This window comes from Pan troglodytes, chromosome 17 (genome assembly GCF_028858775.2).
Source record: "Pan troglodytes isolate AG18354 chromosome 17, NHGRI_mPanTro3-v2.0_pri, whole genome shotgun sequence".
Classification (NCBI taxonomy): Eukaryota; Metazoa; Chordata; class Mammalia; order Primates; family Hominidae; genus Pan; species Pan troglodytes.
The window spans coordinates 22,987,664-23,015,473 of NC_072415.2; the positions used below are offsets into that span (position 1 = coordinate 22,987,664).

The following is a 27,810-nucleotide window of genomic DNA, read 5'->3' on the forward strand; positions in this document are numbered from 1 at the left end:
AAATGTCCACAGTGGCAAAATCAAGAGGGCGTTAGCTCTTCCTTGATAATTGGAGAAGCAAGAGAAGAGGAAAAGGCCTACATGCCTGGAGGTTCTAAGAATGGCGGAGTTTTTTAAGATGGTGGAGCCACTTCAGAGAAATTAAGGCAAAAAAGAAAGAACCAGGGCTGGGCGCGGTGGCTCAGGCCTATAATCCCAGCACTTTGGGAGGCCGAGGCAGGCAGATCACCTGAGGTCAGGAGTTTGAGACTAGCCTGGCCAAAATGGTGAAACCCCAACTCTACTAAAAATACAAAAATTAGGTGGACGTGGTGGCATACGCCTGTAATCCCAGCTACTCAGGAGGCTGACACAGGAGAATCGCTTGAATCTGGGAGGCGGAGGTTGCAGTGAGCCGAGATTGTGCCATTGCACTCCAGCCTGGGCAACAAGAGCAAAACTCAGTCTCAACAAAATAAAAAAAAAATAAAAAAAAAAGGAAAGAAAGAAAGAACCAGTAAAAGGGTTATCAATTTTCTTAATCTGATTAATTGACTAAAGGTGTCAGTTGTCAGGCTATCATTTAAAAGATCCACATGAATGTTATTTTGACCTCCATTTACACACAGAATGAAACTATCTCACCGGGGAACCATGACTCATGATAGTAAGTCTTAAAATACAACCTAACCATTGCACTCTTGGAGATTCATCCCACAGAAATGTAAACTTTCATTCATATAAAAATCTGTGCACATCATATTTACAGAAGCTTTATACATAATAGCCAAACAAAAGAAACAGCCCAGATGTCCTTCAACTGGTAAATAATACACTGTGGTCCATCCACTGTATTAAATACTACTCAGCAATAAAAAGGAGCAAATTAATGATGTACCTAACAACTTGGGTGAACTTCCCGATAGCTATGGTGAGTGAAAAACACCACTCCCGAAGATCATGTACTCTATGATTCCATTTATGTAACATTTTGTAATGTTAAGATTCTAGAAATGGAGGACAAATTAGTGGTTGCCAGGGGCAGGAATGGAGGAAGATGAGACAGGAGGGAGATGGGTTTGCTTACAAAAGGACATCACCACCACTCCTTGTGTTGGTGGAATTGTTTAGCATCTTCACTGTGGTGGGAGATACACAAGCCTATTCAGGTAACAAAGTTGTACACAACAAATTGTACATATTTGTACAATTGTACAGAACGCAATCGTACTACAGTGTTGTAAAATGTTAGCATTCTGGGAAATGGCATAACATGTACTCAAGAATATCTTTTTTCTTACTACTGCATGTGACTCTACAATGATTTCCATAAAAATTTCAATTTATAAAAGTAATTATAAGTTAACATTTAGTAAGCAGATATGTTACACACACTAGGAAGATATCATTCCATTATCTCATTAGTTCATACAAAAAATCAAGAATTTCATGTTTCAAAAAAAATGAAATCTTTAGATACAAAGTAATTGTCCATAAATGAAACGAGTCTATCGTAGATGCAATCTTTAAACTCAATTTTTCTGATTCCAAATATGATGTTTTCACTTCTACACATTGCTCAAACAAAAACTTTGATCCTAGGCCTGCATTATTTTGTGGATGGGATGGATGTGAAACTGGAGAAAGCAATCAGCAGAGCCCAGAGTGGAAAAGCTCAAGAGTACAGGGACAGAAGACATCCCAGAAACTCTTGCTAGACTAGATGACACTGTGCCACAACACTATTACAATAACATATAACACAGGGGAGAGGAAAGGCACAACAGAAAACCAGAAATGAAATAAAACTTCATCCTGTTCGTAAGTTTAATAAATAGTTTCCACTGACAATACAAGAGAAAGGAAGATATGCACGGATATTCCTGCAATGGGACCCTGCTAATTTATCTGTCTACTACTAAAGTCTATAAGAAGACAACTGAGAGTACAAAAGGAAAATGAATATTGAGAGCAAGTAAAGGAAAAAGCATTCCTGAGGCCCTCAAAACAGGTCCCCTGAATAACAGTCACATCCTGCCTCCCAGGAAACAGCTACAGTTGGCACTGCAGGAACCTGCAAGCTGCTCTGATACAATGGCTACTGCAGGGACAGCTGAGGGGTGGCTGCTGATGCTACCACTACCAGCTACCCAAGAGCATGGGTGCTGTGGTTAGAAAAATGTATTTTGAAAACCAAACGCAGAAATGTTCATCAGACCTTCCTTCATCCCACCTGCCATCCTCTCTTCCTTCTTCTCTCTTATTCATCCATGCATTCATTCATTCAATGAACTCAAGGCTCTACTGAGTGCCACCTCTCTGCCAGGCACTGTGATAAGCACTTGGAATATATCATGGATAGAACAGCTGAAGAAATCTTTCCTCATCAAAACTATCTTTCATATTGAAATTTTATTTTGCTTTATCAACTACAATGTCTGAAGCTTCTACTAAAAATGGAATTATCCTTATTCTTTGAAGAGAATGCATTACCTTTTAGAACATAGTGTACATGTGAGACGTGCTCGTGTGAATCTACTTTTAAGTTGATCTGTATGTGTAAATTTAATCCATAATGTTTTGTTTAAAGCTATACAGGGTCATACCCCTACCAAAGCAAAGGAGAGTACAAAAAAAAAAAAAAAAAAAGGCAGAGAAGATCTGAGACCTGGAAGAGCCATGTAGACTTCTCTAGATCTGTTTTTTCATCCATCGCGTCAAAGAATGGATGACTCAGAAGTTTTACGCTAAGAAATTCTGAGCCTTTTAGTCCAAATATTTGTAAAATATCTACCGCATGCTTTGGAAGATCTAAGCAATGCAGACAGTTTTATAAAATGTAAGCTTTAGTTAGGGAAAAAACAAGAAACATGAATGATGAAAGAATAGAACAAGATAGCAATGGCCAAATGACAGATTCAATAAACACAGCTCATAGCAATGGGATCCTTTCCTGACGCAGAACCATGACTCCTCCCCTCCAAACAAGCCAGGAAACCTGTGCCACAGCCACACAACACCCAGCGCAGAGCTTCAGCCTGCTAGTATCAACTCATGGATTTCCCAGCAACTATCTGCCTTCATCCCTGTGGACTGGAGGCAAAGAGAGTCTCAGCAACAAGCCAATTCGCCCCATATTTCCCAGCAAGATGACTTGTCAGCAAGGCCACAAAAAAGAATTAAAGACAAGCTTCTATCTGCAATTTTATTTGCTCCCCTCAGTCTTCCAACTAGAATATCAAGAGGCAAAGAAGGACAGCAGCTGATTACAAATATGTTTCCTGCCCCCTCTGAGTTTAATTAGAAACTTTAAAAAGTAAACTTCTCAAACTTGGCAGGTTCCAACACTGACTTAAAGCTAATTGCAGAGTCAAGAAGAGAAAAGCAATCTTTGTTGATACGTTTATGTGTGCATGCCTACCCATATATACATACAAAATTAATACATAATATATAAACAAAAGTTTCTTATGTCATACATTTGTGTCACAAGTTTGAAGCAATAACTTCTATGTTTATTAAAACCATTTTCTAGTTCTTTCTTAGAAACTTGTTAAGGGACTTGAGTACAAGTTTTATTAGCTGCTTCATCAAGTTTACAACTTAGTATGCAACTGTTTCAATACATACCACAATTATAAAGTAGGTATGAGCTGTACTGGAGAGTTTCCTATTGTGAAATAAATACGACTAAATGAAGTTATCTGAATTTAGATGCCATACAGTAGTCTGAGATTACCTATTTTAAACACCCAACCATTGAGAGATTTCCCTTTGTTTTTTTTCTAACAAACAAGAGGATTAAAACATGCAGCTCAGGCCAGGCGCAGTGGTTCATGCCTGTAATCCCAGCACTTTGGGAGGCCAAGGTGAGTGGATCACAAGGTCAAGGGATCGAGCCCATCCTGGCCAACATGGTGAAACCCGTCTCTACCAAAAATACAAAAATTAGCCGGGTGTGTTGGCGGGCGCCTGTAGTCCCAGCTACTCGGGAGCCTGAGGCAAGAGAATCACTTGAACTCGGGAGGCAGAGGTTGCAGTGAGCCAAGATTGTGCCACTGCACTGCAGCCTGGCGACAGAGTAAGACTCTGTATCAAAAAAGAAAAAAAAAACCATGCAGCTCAAAGGATGAGGGTCATCTTAAACAAGTTTCTTATAAACAGATTTTGGAATTCTGTTCAAGGTTCCACTGTTGTGAACTCTGGCTATCTGGCAAATTTTCCATTATGTATACCTCTCTAGCCAGTGCCCTTATAAGGCTTCAAAAGCAAAAATAATCTTTTTTCTCTTTTTGTCAAATAAGGAACTACTCTAATGAAAAGTACAGGTATTGCTCTAGTGAAGTATACCAAGTGTGTGCAGAACCCAGTGGGAATCATAGGAATGTTTGAAAATGCCAGCATCCGGGTCGAAAAAGATTGAGGTCAGAGGAAAGAGTAACATGAGAATACCAACAGTACCATTGGAAAAGGAAAAAAGAAACGTGTAAGAAATTGATTTGGGGATGTGCCATGTTCATTTTTATGAAATGGAACAAAATATATTGAAAATATTCTATATTAGAAGGTTTGAATTTCTTATGGAGCCATGTACCAAGTTTTCCTTCAAAAAGAATAATTTAGTAATTCAAAAAAAACTATTTATTTGTATACTTCCATGTCCCAGGTATACTTTGCATATATTATCTAATTTTCCCCCATCAATTATGTGAGGTAGGTCATATTAGCTCCCTTTCAGGGATAAGATGACTTAGAAAGGTTAAGTAATTTTTCTGAGTTCACACAAGTAGTTACAGATTTGGGTCTAATCCTAGATCTATTTTGCTTCCAAGTCTGGACTCTTTTCATGTTGCCAAACTGCCTAACTAGCAAGTATGAAACACTATATGTATATAGAATACCTTTACATACATATATATATACACACACAAACACACCTTTTAATGTATAGATACACAGGTTCTAAAATTTTTACATCCAGATTTATAAGAAATATAGCAATTGGGAAGACTGATACGGCATAGTTTTGACAGCATCAAGTTTAATACAAGAGTTGGCAAACTACAACCCATGGCCAAATCTGTCCCACCACCTGTTTTTATATCGCTCACAAGCTAAAGATGGTTTTTATAGTTTTCACTAGTGGGAGAAAACAGAAAGAAGAATATTTTGTGATACAAGAGAATTATATGAAATTCAGATTTCAATGTCCATGAATAAAGTTTTATTGGAACAAAGCCACGTTTATTCATTTACATCTTGGCTATGGCTGCTTTCATACAACAGCAGCAGAGTTGAGTAGCTGCCACAGACAGCGTTTGGACTGTAAAGCCTGAAATATTTACTATCTAGCCTCCTGTTTTTAGAGAAAACTTTCCTGCTTGGCTCACCAATGCACCATCAATACTCTGATTAACAAGAAAGCACATGTCAAAAGCAATACTTTATCACAGCCAAATACAATATGCCTTGCGCTCCATGGGGGAGCCTCACATTCCAGCAATGAGAAGAAGACCCTGTCCCTGGCTTGACTTGTTTTCAATTATATTACATGTGTGGTTTTCTAAATACCCACTTAAGTTTGTAATATCATTATCAAATTTTTAAAATACATATTTGCAATATACCAAAACAAAGCCAGAAAAATTAATTACTTCATAGGCCTCAAAATATCAGAAAAATTAAAAATAAAATAAAATAAAACCTAACTCATTTAGAAGTCAAAAATCTTCTATAAAGACACTGAACTACTGAGAATTAGTAACACTTTAATATTAAAACCTACCCTAAGATCTCATTTTATACCATCTTCTTTGGTGTTAGCTAAATTTGGACTAAATGGTTTTTGTTTGTTGTTTTTACTGAAACAAACATTTTTAGGAAAAATGTTTTTGCCCTTTAGCCCAATCTAAATTGTGATTATTTTAAAAGTTGTGGGTCTGAAAGAATCACAGAGTCACCTTATCTTATTATGAAATAATTTTGTCACAACACAGAACTTAGTTTTTTTGGACTTGGCTTGACAGAAAATACAGTCAATCCTCATTATTCAAGGCTCATATTTGTGAATTTTCTACTCCCTAAAATTTATTTGTAACCCCCAAAAATCAATACTTGCAAAGCTTTCATGGTATCTGCGGACATGCACAGAGCAGCAAAAAAATGTGAGTTGCTCAACACACATGTTCCTAGCTGAAGTCAGGCAGGGCAATGTTCTGTCGCCTTGTTTCAGCTCTGATACTATAAAAGAGTATCCTTATCGTGGTCTAGTTAGTGCCATGCTTTTCCATTTTTGTGCTTCTTTTTGGTAACGTTGCTTTTAAAAATGAACCCAAATATACTGCTTCAGGGCTGTCTAGTGCTCCTGAGAGTGCAAGGACACTAAGATGAGCCTTAAGGAAAAAATACACATGTTAGAAGCGCTCCAGTCAGCATGAGTTACAGTGCTACTGGCCTTTGCCATAGGTTCAAAGTTAATGAATCAACAACATAAATTACATACGGCATCCAGTATTGATCAGTAGACAAAAACATTACAAAAACATTGTGACCAAAGGCTCACAGGAACCTAACCCCATATTTCCTACAGAAGTAGTTCAGTATTCACTAATTCAGTGTTCTCTGTAATTTTACAGAACATAACTGCTGCAAATAATCGAGAATCAACTCTATTCATGTGATGTGTTTCACTCTGAGTCTCCATTTCACTGTTTTGCTGATAACGCCCAGATATTTGCAGCCCTGGGATGTAAGAAAATGTAGAATAGAGAGAATCAATATTCATTCAGTCTCAACTAATAACATTTCAGGAGACAAGATGTTGTATCCCTATAGCCTTTGGAGACTGTGGGAAAAGCCATTTGCTTTTAGAGAGGAAACAACTGGTTAAACCAGTTGTTTAAACTGACTATTGCTCTCATTTGCTCATGAAAATCCATCCTGGATGCTGGGCTCTGAGAGGTTTGACATCAGGCTATCCTTCAGATGTCTGCCAAACAGGAGAAATGCAGAAGCAGTTTAACACCACAGCCTCCCTGATCCTCCCTGCTTCAGTGAAGAGCAAAATTAGCTTTCCGTGCTGCCACTTTTCCTTGCTATGTGTAAGTAAAGAAAGGGATTTGCTTACCAACACAGATACTCACCAAGGAAAATGTGCTGGTGGAAGTCATTAGTCAGTTCCCTAGAACAAAGGGGATTAAACGTTGGTTCTCCCACACATTACCTAGTCTATCCTTCTGGTTTTGATTTAAATAAAATGCAAAGGTGGGTCACACCCATTTACAAAAACTTTATCTTGTTTGTGTCAAATGAGTTACATAAAAATAAAACATATACAGTAAAGTTTCTGTAATATTAAAGAGTCCAGGCAAAAACCACAACACATGTCACATTAAGAATCAGAAGAAAATATTCAAGCATTTGTATTTGTATTGACATGTTATCAGAAAATAAAATAAAAATCTACTTTGAGAACGCTAAAGGCCCTCAAAAGACAGCAAAATTTGCAATGGAGCTAATTATTAGTGCTTGCAATGTTATTTTTAAATGTCTTCACCTGTTTTTCCTACCAATAACACAACCTTCCTCACTTTTCTCTTTGTTTCCTCCTTCCCTTTAGAGAAAAGTATGATATAATCGTAGGTCATATACTCATTCAAGAGGCCGTGCACAGAAATTAAGGTAGAGGACAAAAACATGGCTTAGAAGTCATAAAGAACAGGGTTGATATGCATATAGCAGCAGACCATGCAGAGATTAAGATGGTAAACAATAGAAGTACTTATCCTTTATCATCACATAAGAAGTACAAGTTAAGAATGAAATTTAGAGATGTGGCAAGTTTTAAAAAATAATCAAAAATAAGATCTTTGAGGATGAAAAAAATCACACAAATTGTTCTACTTCCTAAATACAGTTCTAAGTCAATATTAAACTGACAACCTACTGTGTCCCCAGTGGTTTCTTGAAACATATTGCCTTTTTTAAGCACAAAATGCAGAGTATTGGGGCACCTACTAGACTAGCTTTCCTGCTTGAGAGAGAGTGATATTTCACTGCCACAGCAAATTCCCCACATCCTCTAGAGGCATGAAGCAATTCAATTGTCTTGCACTTGGAATAAGGGCCATAGCCAAGGAATTTATGGAGTCAAAGTATGTTCTATTTTTCAACTGGCACATATCAGTATTTCCCAAGTGTACTTCAGGGAACACTAGACTCAAGAAATACTCAGCAAAGCCCAAATTCTGGCTCCAGCTGGGCACCCACACTCACCATGTGTCCTTCCCGGAGATTCAAAAACACTCCTAGCCTCGGAAATGGCCTGCAGAACGAAGCAGTTCTACTTTGTTTAACCCAGTGCTTCTTTCCATTTGGTCAATTAATGCCTCCTAACATTCCCTGGATTTGTGGAACACAATCTAGAAAAGACTCACCAATTCAACTCTAAAACACTGTCTCTAGGCAGCAAATGTATGCGGGCCTGCTGTCACTTAGCTGTGGCTTTACATGGCTTTGTAGTAAAATCAGTGGGCTGAAGGCAAATACAGCAAAGAAACAGGCACCGAGCTAGCTGTGCAGGGGAATAAAGTTTGCAGCAAAATGTGAAAAGATAGGTAAGATCAAGTCATCCCTATTCCCTCAAATCCTCATTTACCAGGAAAGATGTCAGACTGATAAGGGTGAATCTTGGTTTAGTGCCCCTCTCCCCAGTACAAGTTCCTTTGAGTCCTTGCTGCATAAAGAACTCCGAGCAGGGCGCAAGCTCAATCCACACCTAATCTTCTCCCAGGACCCTTCAGTATATCTAAGGCATTTGTTTTAACAGGGAGGCTCTCGTGAACCCACAAGGCTCTCATATTTGATAACTTTATCCTCCCATTCCCTATAGTCCCTGCCCACCCTCCCCAGCTCCACTTCTTTATGGAGACCCACGGGGGAAGGAGATTTTCAGCTACCTATGCATTGTTTCTCTTTTTAAAGCAACCATTTATATCAAAGATCACTGCCTCCCTGGCCTCTGACTGGGCTCAAAATCACTGTCTTCTGAAAGCAGAGAGGAAGGCTGAAATTCTGGGTGGGAGCTGAGGCTTCTGGGGTGCATGCATGATTAGAATATGAAGAAATCTGTGGCTGGCTCCTTTGCCTCAGGGTGTAGGGGTGGGAAACAGGAGGCGGGGTGGGGGGGGCAGAATCAAAGCAGAGTTCTTTTTTTTTTTATCAGCACAATAAAGCAACAGGGCGAGTGCATGAGGAAAATATTATTCTTCAAATGGCAAAAAATCAATGTCTAAATCAAAGGACGCAGGTGCCCTGAGGATGGCAGATACCTGCCCTTCCCCACCGCTTCCCAACCATAGGAGGGCAGGTCGACACAGAAGCAATTAGGAAAAACATTAATTAAGGAATTAAATATGTGTTAATCACTAAATACTTGGCAATTTATGTTTTAAGGAACAGTAATTAACCTGCAATTAGCTGTATTCCATGCAGGTTACCATTGTGATGTGTACCTGTAGCATACTATTCTACCATAAATAGTAAAAACTACACAAAATGACTACTGTGGCAAGAACACTTTACTCTGCTAAGAAACTTTTCAAAATTCTATAAATGTCTAACAATGTCAATATTAAAGCTAGAGGAAAAAACTGTGAAAGTAAGAGATGCCCCAAAAGACCTATTATGGTTATCAAAATTACACAGGACACTTGTGTCTAGATTGACTGAAAACTTTGCCTAGTCCAACAATTGCAGAGTTCAGATGCTGATCAAGATGAAAATTAACTCAGTATTTTGTAGCCAAAGCGAAGTGAGAAATGGACGTTCTGGAAGAAGGCCCCGAAGGTCATGGGAAATAGCCAACTGAAGAGCCCAACACAGCGGTCCCTGAACACAACCCAAGGGCACCTGGTCCTTGAGATGCAGTCAAACAAGTCCAGGGAAGGGAGAACTGCACGGACCCTCACAGAACCTCACCTTGCAGTGCTGTATGAGAGCAGTTCTGGAATGTTCTGACAGAAGGGAACTTGGTTCACTTTGTCTCATGCAGTGTTCCACAAAAGGATTTGTTCCTGCAACCCTTTTTCATTTAACACCTTTTGACATTCCACTAAACACATTTAGGAAGCGCCTTAGCAGGGAGAAAGCATCAACTATTAACTGGTTCCCTTTTTACCATCTTCCACAAATCTTAACAGTGGCTCAACAAACTGCCACCACTTCTTAAGAGGCTAGCATATCCCCAATGTGCTTTTCCTTTCATCTTCAACCCCTAATTACCCCTAATCACTACCCCCCACCCCGCTGTAATTAGGAAAGTGAGGCTCATAAAGTTTAAATCAGTTGCCCAAGCTTCTAAGTAAGCAGGGCTGATATTCAAATCCCATTCTTTGTAACACAAAGTGTATGTTCTTTTACTGTCCTCTGATGCTGCCCATGTGCAAACAATCTATAATATGAAATTCTTTTAAAAGAATTCATTAATCAATTTTCACTCATATCAAAACTACTTACTAGTGTGAAATTTGCTTATAGAAATAAAGTACTGCATGAAGTATTTTAACACATAAATATTTCAAGTATACATGAAACTTATATTAATATTTTAGAATTCTAGAATATATCCTGCAGCCTACGTAATAATTGTAGAGGTGGTGTCTAGAGGAAGCTGACTTCCTGTACCTTGAGAGAGGGCTTCTCAAAGGTGTCACCTCCTTTAGATGCCCATATCCTACTATCTTGTCTTCAGCTTTCAGGCCTAGAAACAGCCTGAGAATGCATCACTTGGATATTGAGTTTTATGCACCATGTTCACATAAGAAAATGTTACACACATGCATCCATGCACACATAATACTGGAAAAAAATATTTTAAAAAATTATATATATATATATTTTTTTTCTGAGACGGAGTCTTGCTCTGCCCCCCAGGCTGGAGTGCAGTGGCGCAATCTCGGCTCACTGCAAGCTCTGCCTGCCAGGTTCACGCCATTCTCCTGCCTCAGCCTTCCGAGTAGCTGGGACTACAGGTGCCCGCCACCACGCCCGGCTAATTTTTTGTGTTTTTTAGTAGAGACGGGGTTTCACCGTGTTAGCCAGGCTGGTCTCGTTCTCCTGACCTCATGATCCGCCTGCCTCAGCCTCCCAAAGTGCTGGGATTACAGGCGTGAGCCACCATGCCTGGCTTGGAAAATATATTTTTTATATTTTGGAATCAGAAATATAATAGTCAAAAACCAGAGTCACATTTTCAGGCCAGTACAGAACTCCTTATAAAGAAATCTATATGGGAAATTATATCAAAAGCAGACGGGCTCTTGCATGACTTGTATTTCTGAGAGCATCAGACTACAACAGGCATCTCCTCGGTACACGTGTGCTGGCCCCATGGACTAGGGACTGGATCTGCAGCCCAAGGAAGCCCCTCCCCTGGCTCAACTTCACAGCTTATTGTTTTTTTGTTTGTTTGTTTGTTTTGTTTTTTGTCCAGGCTTTTCTTCTGACCATCTCTAATTAGGCTGACACCTCAGGCCAGGGGTGAAAATTGGATTTGGTAGGTGTCTTCCTTTTACTTTGTATCTGTGAATACGGCCTGTCCTTCTTATCCCAACTGGGAAACCTCATTCAGGTCTTACATAGCGATTTTAAGGCCTGCAGTTCAGTGTCTGGGAAGTTTCCTGCTGACATCTCTCTTGCCGCATCTACAATGTGCCATTTACCTAATAGTTTATATTGCTATTAGGGCAATGATTTCAATTTGTTCACTGCCCAGCAGATAAAGGGGAAATAGTAAGGAAGTGCTACCTTAACTCTGTCTTTAAAAGTTCCAAGGCTGATGCTTGCTGGAAGTGCTCAGGAATTAAACAAACAAGTGGGTTTTCAGTAGATCTATACCCTTTACAGATGTTCATCAGGAGTTGGTAGTAGCCCACCTGCATGAGGGCGGCCAGTGTTAACAATATTTTTGCTCTGATCTTCTTCTTCCCCATTTTTGTTTCCTCAAACAGGTTTTTAGGAAAGTGGAGATTTAAAGTCAGGATGTGGTCTTTTTATTTTCATTATATACTTAATTCTTAGAACAAGTAGAATGGGAAAGGAGTGACTGATAAATCTAAGATTCAAAATAGTCCTGTTGAAACTAAAAGGCCAGATTACTGCTTTGGAGCTTTCTGTAGGTACCTAGCCATCCAGTCGTTAAACGTTTTCATGGATATTTGAAAAGAAGACCATGTACTTGTAATAACTGTTCTTTTCTCAAGTTTCTGCCTTGTGCTTTGACCTGGATTGCATTATTATTGTTTATGCAAAGAAAAAAAAGGAAAGCACAAGCTTCTCCTGTATATTTCCATTTCCATTTTAAAATAAAAATTTTCCCAACAACAACAAAAAAATAAAAACTTAGCAACACTGTATTAAAGAATCTCTACAAATCCATCTTTAAATTCAAAGTATGAAGCTATTCCTAATGAATCTATCAGTGCTATGAACTGAATGTTTGTGTACTCCCCAAGTTCACGCTGAAACCCTAATCCCAAAAATGGTGGTATTAGGAGGTGGGCCTTGGGGAGGCGATGGGGTCACGAGGGGGCAGCCCTCGTGATGGGAGTAGACCTTCATAAGAAGAGGCGTTGAGAGCTCTTGCTTCCCTGATCTCCCCCTAACTGTGTGAGGACACAGAAAGAAGATGACCATCTGCAAACCAGGAAGAGAACTTTCACCAGAATCTGACGATGCTGGCACCCTGATCCTGGACTTCTCAAACTAGAAATGTGAGAAATATTGTCTGTTGTTTAAGCCGTACAGTCCTGTGGTATTTTGTTACTGCAGCACAGCAGACTAAGATATCAATGAAGCAATACATTCAAAAATGAACCAAAAAGCTATGAGAAAAAACTTCTAACTTAATTTGGCAAATCATTTACTGCTCAGTAAAGTGTGAGAGATGACAGTGAAAAGTGAGAGGGCTTAAAGGTTAGGAGCAGAAAAGTTCACAATTGGGAAGGTGAAATATGTTATCCAAAGGTGCTCAAGATAACTAAGAATTCACTGAAAATGACAATGGCCTGAAATATATGGGACCATCTTACTCTCAATGTAGTTTAACAGTTCCTTTTTAAAGTCTGGTCTTCCAAGACTGTTCATAAACCGCATCATTCCTTTAATGCAGCTGACTGAGGTAGGGATATAAAAGGCAAAACAGAAATTCCACGTCTGACTGCAGCCAAGGCCACACTAAACCAGCACACTGTGGCTCTGGAGGCTGTGATGGTCTCAAGAGAGCCCATTCTAGAGGTTTTGTGTGGACACTGCTAAGGCCCAAGAGAAGAAACTCAGGGAAAACATGAGCAGGACATACCTTCTGATCTCAACTAGGAGTGCTGTCCACTGGCCTCAATCCAGCAGACAACTGGAGACTGAGGAAGAACCTAGAATAGGTCCCAGAGGGGCAGTGGGAACATTCCAGATCCCTGTCTTCCCTACTTTGGGAAAGGCTCCTCCAAAAGAAGGTTTTTAATCACATTCAGCTTCTCAGCCTAGGCCACCATACAAAAACCTCTGGAGGCCTAGCTTGGCCAAACCCAGTTCTACTGATTGCCTTTCTTTTTTTTTCCTTTTTTGAGACAGGGTCTCGTTCTGTCTCCCAGGCTGGAGTGCAGTGGCACAATGTCAGCTCACTGCAACCTCCGCCTCCCTCGTTCAAGGGATTCTTGTGCCTCAGCCTCCCAAGTGGCTGGGACTACAGGCACGCACCACCATGCCCAGCTAATTTTTGTATTTTTAGTAAAGATGGGGTTTCACAATGTTGACCAGGCTGGTCCTGAACTCCTGACCTCAAGCAATCCACCTGCCTACCTGCCTCAGCCTCCCAAAGTGCTAGGACTAAAGGCACGAGCCATTGCGCCCGGCCACCCACTTGCTTTTTAACCCTATGAAACGCATTTCCTAAGTTTTGTCCCAGAGGCCATATGCTTTAAACTACTGATTGGTCACCAGTACATTTATATAAAAAGCATGTGTTTATTAAATAGGATATTTTCCTTCTGGAGGAAAAACAAATTTTTACTTTTTGTTTTATAAATAAAAACAGTACATGTACGTTGGGGAAAACTGAGAATATAACAGATGGCCAAAAAAAAAAAAAAAATTACCTGTTATCCCACTAGCTAGAGAGATTTTGCTTTCTTTTTTCCTTATTTTTATTTTTTTTTCTTGAGGCAAGGTCTCACTCTGTCACCCAGGCTGGAGTGCAGTGGCATGACCACGACTCACTGAAGCCTCAACCTCCCAGGCTCAAGCGATCTTCCAGCCTCCGCCTCCTGAGTAGCTGCAACTACAGGCGCACGCCACCATGTCCTGCTAATTTTGTTTTGTTTGTTTTTTTTTTTGGAGACACTGGATTTCGCCATGTTGCCCAGGCTGGTCTTAAACTCCTGGACCCAGGTGATCCTCCCACCTCGGCCTCCCAAAGTGCTGGGATTACAGGCTTGAGCCGCTGTGCCCTGCCAAGATACCACTTTCTTATTTATTTCAGGATATATTTCAGTCTTTATTAGATTTTTTAAACTTAAAAATAGAATTTAATGTATTGCTTTATACCTGTTTAATCCATTTAACAACATAACCTTAAATGTATCATTAAATTTTCTTCCATAACATTATTCTTAATGGCTGCAAAATAAATTTTTGTATTGAGGTAGCATAAATTAACAAATCCTCTATTGTTGGAAAAATACTGTTTCTGATTTTTCTTTACTACAAATAAGCTGCTATGAATATCCCAGTAGTTAATTATTTGCAATCACTCTTCATTACTTCTTTAGGATAAATTCCTAATAGTGGACTGCTAGATTTAAGCATATCTAAATTTTTTAACAATTTTAAAACTTACTGCCAAAGTACATACTCTAAAAAGATCTTAACAATTTACACGTGTACTCACAGAGCTTTCCCTATGTCTTCATTTCCATTAAAAAAAAACAGCACATTTACTTGTCACTCATTAAATCCAAGAAATTGTTGTAGGTATATGCCTACAAAGATAAATTAAGCAAGAAATTTACAGCCCATTTATTCATCAGTCCAGGGAGAGAGAAATTGGGGTTGATGGATCTTAACTCATAAACACCAAAGCTGCGGAATGGATTACTGGATGCTGTTCACGCCCATTTTGAAGACAAGCAGCCCTGGAAAGCCCTAGCTTTCCCTTCCCTATGTCTAGCCAAGCACCTCAATTAAACATGAAAAATGATCTTAGATGCATGTTCCAGCTGGCTCCTGTCTGAGCCAAAGGAATTAAAGAAAGAGAAAAGCAAAATATTGCAATCCTCTTTATTCCTCCTCGTAGTTGGCCATTAATTGAGTATTCTCAATACTGTTATTTTTAAAAGATGCTGTGGACAAAAAAGAAAAAGCTCTCCAAATGCCCATTGTCACTAATTTCCCACTTTGATCCTAAGTTAGGATGCTCTTGTGTCACAGGCATCCCCCACAGAAGGGCAGACAGGACGTGACGTCAGAACTGCTTTGGTACCACTTCTGAATGTCCATGGGCCTCCGCCCTTCAGTTACTTTAAACAGGAACTCAAAGCAGTTACTGCAGGTCTCCACAGAGCCCCCAAAATAACAGGACAGGCCTTGTGGCAGTGCCTCTGTGACAAGGACTCCATCTACATCTGGTACTTTCTTCCTGTTGCTTACATGGGTAGAAGCAGGGACCTGCCCCTCACTGGCTCGTCTCCACAGGGCTCATCTCTTATGACTAATTTACTCCTGAGACCCATTTGCAGAGGGTGTCTTCTTTTAGACTCAGGTGCTATGCCTTTCTGCGTCACATATGGCCAACTTAATATAGAAACTAAAATATCCAGCTGGGCACAATGGCTCATGCCTGTAATTCTAGCACTCTGGGAGGCTAGGGTGGCAGGATCACTTGCGACCAGAAGTTTGAGACCAGCCTGGGCAACATAGCAAGGCCCTGTCTCTACAAAAAAAATATAAAAAATTAGCCCGACAGGTGGCATATGTCTATAGTTCCAGCTACTTGGGAAGCTGAGGTGGGAGAATCACTTGAGCCCAGGAGTTTGAGGCTGGAGTGAATTGTGATCACAACACTGTACTCCAGCCCGGGTGATGGAACGAGTCCCAGTCTCAAAAAAAAAAAAAAAAAAAAGAAAGAAAGAAAAGAAAATATATTTGCAAACCTCGTAGATAGCATTTCTTGCCCTCCTACAAGTGACTGCTTTTATTTTCTTAAAACAATACATGCCAGGCATAAACAAATTTTGAATTGTATTTTTTACTAATTTGACAAAGCCTTAAGACACTCCTTATCAAATAGCATAGGTTTTTCTTGCACTGTTATAAAAATTTATTTATTTATTTATTTATTTATTTAAATTGCAGATTCAGGAGCAACAGGTGCAGGTTTGTTACCTGGGTAAATTGCATGATTCTGAGGTTTGGAGGTATGATTAATCCCGCCACCCAGGTAGTGAGCACAGCACCCAAAAGTTAGTTTTTCCACCCTTGCTCCCCTCCTTTTTGTATTCTCTAGTGTCTACTATTCCCATCTTTATGTCCATGTGCACCCAATGCTTAGCTCCTACTTATAAGTAAAAACATGCAGCATTTGGTTTTCTGTTTTTGCATTAATTCGCTTGGGATAATGGCTTCCAGTTGCTGTTAAAGACATGATTTCATTCTTTTTTATGGCTGCACACTATTCCATGGTGTGTATGTACCATGTTTTTTTTAATCCAGTCCACCACTGATGGACACCTAGGTGGATTCCATGTCTTTGCTATTATGAATTGTGCTGTGATAAACATTCTACCAAAAAAACACCTGAACTCATGTAATTGATTTTCCTTTGGTTATATACCCAGTAACGGGATTGCTGGGTTGAACAGTAAGTCTCTGTTCAGTTCTTTGAGAAGTATCCAAGCTGCTTTACAAAGGGGCTGAACTAATTTACAATTCCACCAACAGTATAGGATGAGAGTTCCCCTTTCTCCACAACCTTGCCAACAAAAATACAACAACCTTTTCTGATTATAATGATATAACAATAATTTATATTTTTAGAAATTAGAGGATGCTTCAAAATATGTAATAAAAAGAAAGCACATACCTGATAAAAGTTAGGCCAGAAAGTACTAATGGCCAGTTCTGCCCTGTTCCATGTACGTGTTGGGTCTCCAGATATATTCCAGATAGGATTCCCCAGTGGCCCGTTATTGACCTTCACGTAGACATTGAGTAACCCCGGAGGAGAATTACTCTTGCTGGACACAAAATAGTGAAAATCGATGCAGTGGGTGTCATTTTCTTTAAGTTGGGGTAAGAGCAGATGGGCTCTCTGCCCCTCAGGTCTCCCAGAGGCATTCACCAGCATGAAAGAACCTGCAAAAACAAAATCAAGGAGAGTCATACCCTGAAACACTACTTTCTGGTTATCTCTGAAAACCCACCACCATTTACATGGGTTGGCACTGCAATTCCATGTCTTACTTAGGCTTAAACTGCCATTTCTTTCATTCCTATTTCATATATCACCTCCTCCTCCTCCTATCATCCCCCTATATGTTCTCAAGAGTGCACATAGTATTAATGGAAAATTCCCTGGATGTTACTGTAATTTGACTTCTAAATAACAGAAATGTAGCATAATGTTTGTAGACTCGCCTTAGGTCTAGCAGTCAGGAGTCACAGGTGATTATTTAAAATAAAAATTAAAATTCCATATTTAAAATGCATGTCCTCATTCACACCAACTGTGTTTCAAGTGCTCAATAGCCACGTGTGACAAGTAGCTACCACACTGGGCAGCACAGATACAGAGCATCTCCATCCAGCAGAAAGTTCTACTGAACAGCACTGTCCCATCATGTTAGCAATACTCAGTAATCACTCTGTATAACCTACAGAAAGACAAAAGATTGGGTGGGCTGTGCATCTTAGGGTCATGATATTGGCCCTATCAGTTCCCTGCTGTCAATGTAATACGATCCTCTTGCACTTCAGCACCAGTACCCCACCTCCATCACTGGAACAACTGACTTCTCCTTGACAGTGGAGGTGTTCTCACAACAAGGTGATGACTTAGGCAATCATTGTCCCAACTGAAGGATGATCATTCTAAGAAGTCTCCCAAGCTCTTTGGATCTTGACCCCAATGGCCCTAACCTACCCATGAGTGTTGAGGAGCTTCCAGATGGATTCAAGCTTTCCAGATACCAAGCACTTGAGCCTTCCCCATATGAATTTTATATTTCACACAGTAAAAGATAAAAGCAAAATGTTCTAAGATACAAGGGAAAATAGGCTATCATAGGTCGGCTTTAGCACAGAGAAAAAATGCGTTGAAATTCTAAGGAGGAAGTACACCTGAACTTGGAGTATAAAAATGAAAAAAATAAAAATACTACACAGATGGGTACCCTCATTGTGAATCACAATGTTCAAGGTGTGTATATATGTTAATATGTGTTTATTGTCTACCCACACATTATCAGTAAACACACACATACACAGTACTAGAAAATGTATGGAATTTCTGTCTTGTTTACATGCTGTGATTGCCTAAACAGCAAAACAAGAAGACCACTTTTTTATAGTAATTCCCAAAGAATGACTGTAAGTATCAAATGGAAAACACAGATGTAGATATCCTTCACCGATTAAGAGGTTGTTGTTAAAGGATCTATATTATCATATGCTTTCTTATGGTTGCTACCTTTACAGCTATGAGGTGAGCCAGGTTTAACACCATTTATGATAAACAGGAATGGGGTCACAGAGAGATTAGAAGCAGCTTATCTAGGTTTTAGGATGAGTTAGTGGCAAAACCAGAACTTTGAGCTTCTGAGTTTCCAGCCCATTACTCATTATGCCACACTCCAGTAACCCCATGTTTCTTCATGTGCTTTTTGAACACATATGAAAAAAATACCCTTTCACAGCAGTGAAGGGAAATTATAGTAGCTATTTTAAAACAGAGCAATTTTTCAAGCAATGAATGTTATGTACCTAGAGATACAAAAGCCAAGTCACAAGCGAACCTATCTATGAAATATAACTTACCTATGAAATATATTTCAGCATTAAGGAAGAACTTTAACTGTCATTTAAGAAAGAGTTAGGGGCAGAGAAAGAACAAGTGACGAGAGTATCATTGAAATAATTCAGGTTAGTTATTGTTTACAAATGTAAAAAATCTTCAAAACATGCAGGGTTGATGAACCCCATCACAAATCCAGAGTAGGACGTTCCTGTGTATGAGTTACAGATTGTGTTTTCCTGCTCTTAGTGAAATAGAAGCTGATTTACGCCAGATTCTATCACTGGGGGCTCTGTTATCTACAACAGTTACCACATATATTCTTACTGGTGGAACTGAGGCATGACATGTTCTTGAGGTCACGTCTGAATGAACAAAACCTTGAGTATGGCCATATTGCCAAGAATATTGTATCTCTCATTGTTCCCATCACTTAAGCTTGGGCAAGCATGGGTGGAAAGCACGGCAATATACACAGGACGGCAAAATAAGTGTTGCCCACATCCTGTGAAGCACTCAGAGGGGCCTCCTTTCACATATTTACATAAACTGGGTACCTTTCTACCATTACTATTGAGGAAATCACCCAGTTTTCCAAAACTGTTATTTTACTAGCTACACAGCCTGCCTCCAATGCTAAATCCACTCTGCTCCATTCCAGCATGAAACGCTCTTACACTCTTGTGTCTAAAGTACACAAGAATTTTTATGTTGAGATCCAGGTGAAATTCAGGTATAATCTAAGTTACTCAAGTGATCCTAGCTTTTATAGTCCTTTCTCCTCCTTTTTTCCCTGTTTGACTAAGAATAGTCTATTTTGCTTTGAGGCATGCTTCTGTAGTGCAGATTAGCTCACAGAGGATTACTAGACAGGGGAGTGACATCCCTATTACACACAAGTCCTCTTGGTTTATGTGCAATTTTTTGCAGGACATTCATGTTGTGAAGTGATGAGGGGCAACTGTCCTCTCAAATAAAGGGAAAGCTTTATCAGTGCATGATGTCTTTTAAACAAAGCTGAAGATCCTACAGAAGTGGATCTTTCCTCAATGCAAGGAGTGGCAAGAAGGGGGTTTGGTGGTTTCATTCCTCTTTCCACTCCTAAGCTGTCTCTGAAACTGTAAGAACGGGTGAAGAACTGTGAAGCCTCTGCCCCCTTCCTCTGTGTTTAAAAAGGACAAAAAAAGAAAAGGACTGATGAAGAAGACAAACCTCAGATCATATTTTTACGTTCACAGCAAGTAGTCTCTATTAGAAGAGAATGACTTCGAGGACTTCTATGGAGAGTGGGAAGAAGTGGAGGCCTTGGGTTCAGGGTCTGGGGTTCAGGGCCGAGGATGGTCTCATGGGGTCTGTGCCAGAGTGGAGTTCAGAGAGCCAGCATTTCTATTAGTTTTGTCAATGTTTTTGTTCACTTGCCAGCTACAAAGCTGCATAGATTTGGAAGGGTCAGCCCCAACCCTGTTCTTCTCACAAGATCTGCTATTTTTCTCTCTCCTTTTTTTTTTTTTTTTTTGAGATGGAGCTTTGCTCTTGTTGCCCAGGCTGGAGTGGAATGGCGTGATCTCAGCTCACTGCAACCTCTGCCTCCTGGGTTCAAGCGATTCTCCTGCCTCAGCCTCCTGAGTAGCTGCGATTACAGGTGCCTGCCACCATCCCTGGCTAATTTTTTGTATTTTTAGTAGAGACAAGTTTTCACCATGTTGGTCAGGCTGGTCTTGAACTCCTGACCTCAGGTAATCCACCCACCTCGGCCTCCCAAAGTGCTGGGATTACAGGCAAGAGCCACCGCGCCTGGCCTAAGATCTGCTATTTTCAGCATGTGATTTTGTGAAATTCATGAGAGGCTTCTCAAGTGCAGGGGCAGGGCTTTGGTGGAAGTGCAGACTCTATGCACAGTCTTCCTATGGCAGGGGTTCAGGTCCTTGGGAGGCAATTCTGTCTGGACTGCCCCCATGGTCACTAGCACAGCTAGTCTCTCCCAACTGATCTGGAAATCAATTAAGCAGCACTCAGATTTCAACACTCATGATCTTTTAGAGGAAAAGTCTCTGCCGAGCACCTTCCCCTGCGGTACACTCCTCTGTGAGATTCCCTTTTTCCCTTCCTCTACAGTCTCCCAATTGGTGTATCTATGCAGCCTCGTAATTAACCAAGAATGCATACAAGGCAAGCGGGACAAAGCCTGCCACAAAACACAAGCCCAGCAAATGCTCCTGACTTTCATTATGATGACTTTAGCTCCTCAACCCTCCTAAATGTATGGCTTTTTAAAATTATGTGGCTCTTTTGTAGAGACAGGGTCTCACTCTGTCCCCCAGGCTGGAGTGCAGTGGCAGGGTCACGGCTCATAGCAGCCTCGACCTCCTGGGCTCAAGTGATCCTCCCATTTCAGCCTCCCGAGTAGCTGGGATCATAGGTGTGCATCACCACACCCTGCTAATTTTTTTTATTTTTTATTTTGTAGAGAGAGGGTCTTACTATGTTGCCCAGGCTGGTCTCTAACTCCAAGATTAAAGCAATCTTCCTGCCTCACCCTCCCAAATGTTAGGATTACAGGTGTGAGCCACTGTGCCCAGCTGGAATTCTTTACCATTTATCTCTATTTCCCCCTGTTCACCTCACAACTCTCCTGGTCCTACTATAATTCACCTAAGTGGTAATTTTTAAGTTTCCTTTCTTTACGAGAGAAGAACATTAGTACTGAGATAACACAAAACCTTCAACTCAATTAATCTTCCCCTTACGTTTTTGGGGAAAGGGTATCTTTATTTCAGTGTGTGGCCATCAGGACTTAACTCACAGCTTTAAAGTACAAAAGGTGACGTTTCTATCCACACTCGTGTTTCCTGACAGTGGTGTACTATTATGTGCCAATGAGTTTACAGAAGCAAATATGAAAGTCTAGCAACCTGCAGTAAAGTTACAGTTGGCAGGAGGGAGAGAAGCGTTGCTTCTTAGTTCGTTTTTATCACCTATCTGCTATGAAGGTATAAAGTCAACTCACCAACCACTGTTTAGAGAATTACAGAATTCAAAGCATTTATATTCAATTTTAGACTATTAAGTCTGTTTTTTAAACTATCCCTATATGGCTGAATGTTTAATTTTCACCTTCTACTTAAATGTTTTGACTGCGAGGTAATGCATTTTCAAAGAGTAATTGGGTCTCCCTCTGTAGTTACTTCCTTACAATTCTTTCCTCCTACAAAAAGCATTCCAGCTCGGTAAATTTTTAAAAAATCATAAGTCAAATTAGCATAGAAATTCCGTTTGTGTTCAGATAACAAAACACCCTTAAGTCACTAGTATATAAGTAGAAAATATACCATTGCAGGCAAATGAAATGAGCTCTGCATGATGGAGTCAGCTTCAAAAAGGGACAGCCTTTAGATGCAGACTTAGAAGCTTCTTAAGAATAATTATTTTGGTTTCCCCAAAAAGGAAAACTCTTTGATAAGAACATGCAATGTTCACATTCTCAAATCTCTGGGTGAATTAAATTTAGCTAATCATATCCATTGGCAAAGGCTTTTGATTAAACTATCTTCCATCATTGTTTGTGACAGCAGTAATAGCTGCACAGAATTATTCCTTTCTAACCCATCATTAAAATTTGCATTGGTGTGTTTGGAGCTCTAGATTTGTCAAGGCTGAGAAAACTACATGAATTCTCTTCCAAGTGTATTTGAGAAACTTTGCAAACAACAACAACAAAAGAATATTTTCCATTATCCAGCAGGAAGAAAGAGTTACATGGCTTCTTCAATACCTTGGCTTACAGAGAAGCAGCATTTTGTGAACTTTAAAGCTATTATAAAATTCACTTTTTAAACTTCTTAATTTTAGCAAAAGCCACAGATTATTGGTCTTTGCCTCCCTTTGGCTGTTTTGCCTTTTTCTTGTATGACCATGCCTTTAAATTTGTGGATTTAGAATACGAGAGGCAAACAAAATGTTAACAAGTTCCATCACTGCAGGCATATCTCCTGACTCTAGTTTATGGGGTTATTTGTGCTTCATCTGACCTATGCAGATACAACCAGTTAGAACAATTCAGTTCACTAGAGCAGCACTTCTCAAACAACCTGTAATGAAAAACCAGTTGTTGTTGTTGTTTTTTTAAAAAAAAAGTCCAGTGCATCTCAGACCAATTTATATAAAATACAATAAACATGAATTGCTAGAAAAATGAAATTGTTTAGTCACACAACATGGTAGCCCCAGATTTGTTATTATTCGATGAAATAAAATTATTCTGTCCAATTCCTATAAAAATTTTCTAAAGACTTGCTCTCAGTTTCTGTACTGGTCAGGGACCAGAAACAATGAGTGGGCCAGCTCTGATCTGCCGACCATACTGAGTAGCATAGGCTTAAATTTATAGCAAAGAGTAAACAATATAGCATCCTTGGTACCCAAATATACATTTTTCCTCAACAGTAGATGAGGAAAATAGAAAGAAAAGAATGAAAAAAAGAAAAATCTGCTTTCTTAACCCAAAGGTAAGTTATAAAAGCCAACCCCTTTGACTATGAAAGAACGTTGCAGAAGAAAATGAAGAGGGAAAGTGGGAAGCAAGTGGACACACATGGTCATGGTGAATGGAAAGGCCGCACCCAGGCTCTGAATATAGAAAAGACCCGGCTTCAAGGAAAGGAGAAAATAAAGGGTGCCAATAGGCCACGGCACATGGAATCACCACGTACATCTGCATGTCTTAAGGAGAAGGGAAGAGGGTATGGGAACAAAATGGGCCACCAGTGCCTAAGCCAGGTGCTCCATGAACTTGATCTAATTAAATCCTCACAACAATGAAGCTCTGAAGAAAGAGAGAGCAGGGTGAACCCACTAGAGGACAAGTGAAAGCATCGGATAGGGCCAAGGGGAATGCAAAGTTTTTACCTTCAAACTGCAAAGGCAGTGCTCCTAAGACTAATATTTTTCAAACATTTTGACTAACTCAGTACAAAATAATAGGTTGTACTTCCCCCGCTGCCCTACTCCAAGACGGAGTTTTGCTCTTGTTGCCCAGGTGGGAATGCAATGGCACAATCTCGGCTCACTGCAACCTCTGCCCCCTGGGTTCAAGTGATTCTCATGCCTCAGCCTCCTGAGTAGCTGGGATTACAAGCACGCACCACAGTGTCCAGCTAATTTTTGTATTTTTAGTAGAGACGGGGTTTCACCATGTTGGCCAGGCTGGTCTCAAACTCCTGACCTCAGGTGATCCACTTGCCTCAGCCTCCCAAGTGCTGTGATTACAGATGTGAGCCACTGCGCCACGCCAATATATTGTTCTTTACATTTCAGCATACATGTGTAAAGCGACATGTCTCTATATACATTTACCTACACACACACATACCCAGGCTTTCATTAAAAAAAAGTGTATCACTACGCTTCTAACCATGTGTATATATGTACTGCATGTACATTTTCTATTCTAACTCAATTGCATTTTGCAAAATCAAATCAATTCTGGCTGCAACCTACAACTGACATCAGAGCCCACAAATGCTTTAAGACCATAATGCAACTCCTCCCAATAATCAAAACCACTGTGCTCTGCTTCCTAAGAAAGCTTTTCATTTTTAATTTGTCCTTTACACTTTGATCTCATCCCCTGATTATCATAATACCAGGTTACACCCCTCCTCCAACTCCCTCAGTCAGTACTGACACAGCTCCTAAAGAATATGTCTCCAGAAATTTCCTGAAATAGGGAAGAGGAAGGCCTGTGGAGAAATAAATGAACTACGGGAGCAAAGCTCAAAGGGAACAAAGCCTCTGCAGGGAGGTGCCACCATCGCCCTAAAAATGTTTATTAGCACCCATTTCAGTCTGATGAAACCACAGTCTCCAAGCTGCATTCACATTCTGCAGACCAGATATCATATACCCCTCCTAAGCTACTGCCTCTTCTATGCCCTTCCTACAAACATAAAATACTTATTTCTCAGCCACTAGGGAATAAGACATGAATAACAAAAATTCTCTCTTCTCCCAAATGACACATTTTCTTTCCGTTTGCCCTGTCTCTTCTTGCCTTCCTTGTGGATTCCCAACAACTACTGAAAAAGACCATTTGTTAGTTGTATTAATTTTTGCCCCATTCATAACATGCTGGTGAAAACACAGTAAGATAGCAAAAAGAAGTAATACTGTATCACAGGGAAGCTGAAGTAAAACTCTCTAACCAACTGCACATCCCTTTACTCTCTGATATGGCTTGGCTGTGTCCCCACCCAAATTACATCTTGAATTGTAGTTCCTATAATCCCCACATGTCGTGGGAGGGTCCCAGTGGGAGTTAATTGAATCATGGGGGTGGTTACCCTCATGTTGTCCTCATGATAGTGAGTGAGTTCTCATGAAATCTGATGGTTTTATAAGGGGCTTTCCCCCCTCTGCTTGGCACTTCTCTCTCCTGCCACCATGTGAAGAAGGATGTGTTTGCTCCACCTTCTGCCAGGATTCTAAGTTTCCTGAGTCCTTCCCAGTCACGCGGAACAGTGAGTCAATTAAACCTCTTTCCTTTAAATACCGAGCCTCAGGTGTTTCTTCATAGCAGTGTGAGAATGGACTAATACACTCCCTCACCAGGGACAGCAGCTGATGGGATCATCCTGGCATGGATCATTCTACAAATCATGCCATTTAGTTCACGGTACTCTGTTCTACTTGAGAGAATTCCACATCAATCTAGGTGCTACAAAATTAATAAGCACAGCTCATATACCTCAGATGTGCTTATAACCTTTGCTTTAAGACATTTATATTAAATACCAAAAAGATATTCAATTGTCAATTTAGTGATTCACAGCACAACTGAATGGCTATTTTTATTATTCATAAAAATATTGAGCTGAAGAAAAATATATTATTTCACCTTAACTAGTCACTTTTAGCCATGGCAGGATTCATCTGAGCACCCATTATGTATTGGGGCACTTTGAGAACTACAAACGAGACAAACTTGGACCTATTCCTCCAGCAAGAACTTCACAGTTTAGTTGTATATCATATTTTAAGTTGTTTTCATTGAGCACAGAAAGAATAAAAAGAGATTCACAGAATTAGCAAATCAGATCATTAAGTTCACCAACAGTTACATAAGTAACAACCAGAAGTGGCTGTAAACTTTATGGATTTAGGACCATCAATCTTAAAAGGGACTTGTGAAACACAGTTATCATAAGAGACAAAGCAGTATTGGAAGAGGCTCACTGCAGAGAGGAAACCCGGCGGGTTCCGTAGTAACAAGCAATGTGCTCTCCTTTTATAAGAAAAGGGAAGCTTTAATGAGAACTAAATTGTATTACAGTGTGTCATTTAGACAAACTGCTTCAGTGACTTAGGTAGAAAATACTAGGTGTGAGCTTTGTAATTTATAAGTAAAAAACAAACACTGAGTAAAGCAAACACAACCTTTTAACTATCTGATGACGCTAATGACTGTCTCTCAGGAAATGAGCCACACATACAACAATTGAGTAGTGACAGGTTGACTATTTAGAACGTTCTAAAGAGACTGTTTAATTTCCCATACGTCAAGTTTTTCATTGATTGACATCTTTAGAAACGGGTTAGTTTCTGTTGTAAATCTCAGAATGACATAAGCCATCACAATATAAGCTTCCATTTATTTTTCCCCTAAATTAGTGTTGATTCAGAAACCTTTTTTTTCCACATGTGAAAAAAAAGCCTATGCTACTCAGTATGGTCTGCAGATCAGAGCTATCTGGTGATAGTCTACCAGCTAAACTATGACTTGCCTTAAGAAGAAATTGTGCAGTTAAAGCTTTTACATAAAATGCAGGCCAAACTTAAATATTTTAAAGGTCTGTCTTTGACACATTCAAACACTTGCTAGTGGTACTCAGAAGAAGCTTGCTAAATCATCCTTTGTCCTAAAAAACAGTTCAAAAGACTCCAAGGGTTCTGTTGACATCCCTGATTGACAGCTCCCCACATTCCTGAAGAAGAAGCCAAAGGATGTTTCATTAGCCCAACTAGGGTCAGAAACCAGAGTCATGCAGGAATTTTCACTGCTTGATCAGAAGGCAGAAAGAAGGAATGGTCAAAACTTAACAAGGTGAGTCAGCGGAGAAAATGAAACGGTGTCCACATTAAACTAACAACACAGTATCAAGTTTATAAATTATCAAAAGTCTGGAACTTAAGTAATCTGTTGGATTAATTAACCAGAAAAAGCATCAAAATACCAATAAATAATTAGCAAATAATATGAAAAAGCAATCTGCATTAGCAGAAATACAATTAGAATGGAGATGTCTGGGAAAATAGTTATCTTACCACTAAACCAAGAAATTTAAATTAAAGCAAATGCTGGGTATAATTTTAACATGGATAAATTTCTTAATTACATAAACATTTCAACACTATATGCTTGTGAGGTTCTGGTGAAGCTCCTGCAAGGGTTCAGGAAAGAAAGAAGCAGGGGATTTTATCACACACAGCATCCCAACAGCAGAGGCCACAGAGAGAGTCACACTCCTTGCTAAGAGCAGGCTGGTAGATAAATCTCACCTTACAAAACTTGCTAGTTCTGTGACCTTATGAAAATCACTCTCAATCTGAGTCAGTTCGTCCATAAACTCAAAAACAAACAGTGCCTACTGTGAAAGAATTGGACTAAAGCAAGCAAAGTACTCTGGACTGTGCTGGGCAGGACCTGAGGAGGGCTCCCTGAGCTTGGGAGGAAAAGCTAAGCTCTGTAGCCAAACAACCTGAATTAGGATCTTGAC

General features: G+C 39.8%; 1 protein-coding gene across 8 annotated transcripts in view; it reads right to left on the bottom strand.

Moving 5' to 3' along the window:
• PTPRM (protein tyrosine phosphatase receptor type M) overlaps window positions 1-27,810 on the bottom strand; it is an 826,360-nt gene that overhangs the window by 488,329 nt on the left and 310,221 nt on the right. For all 8 annotated transcript variants that reach the window (XM_512029.7, XM_009433655.5, XM_009433656.5 and 5 more), the window contains exon 3: window positions 17,111-17,382. In XM_512029.7, the coding sequence (XP_512029.4) occupies window positions 17,111-17,382 (272 nt within the window). The remainder of the gene's footprint in view (window positions 1-17,110; window positions 17,383-27,810) is intronic.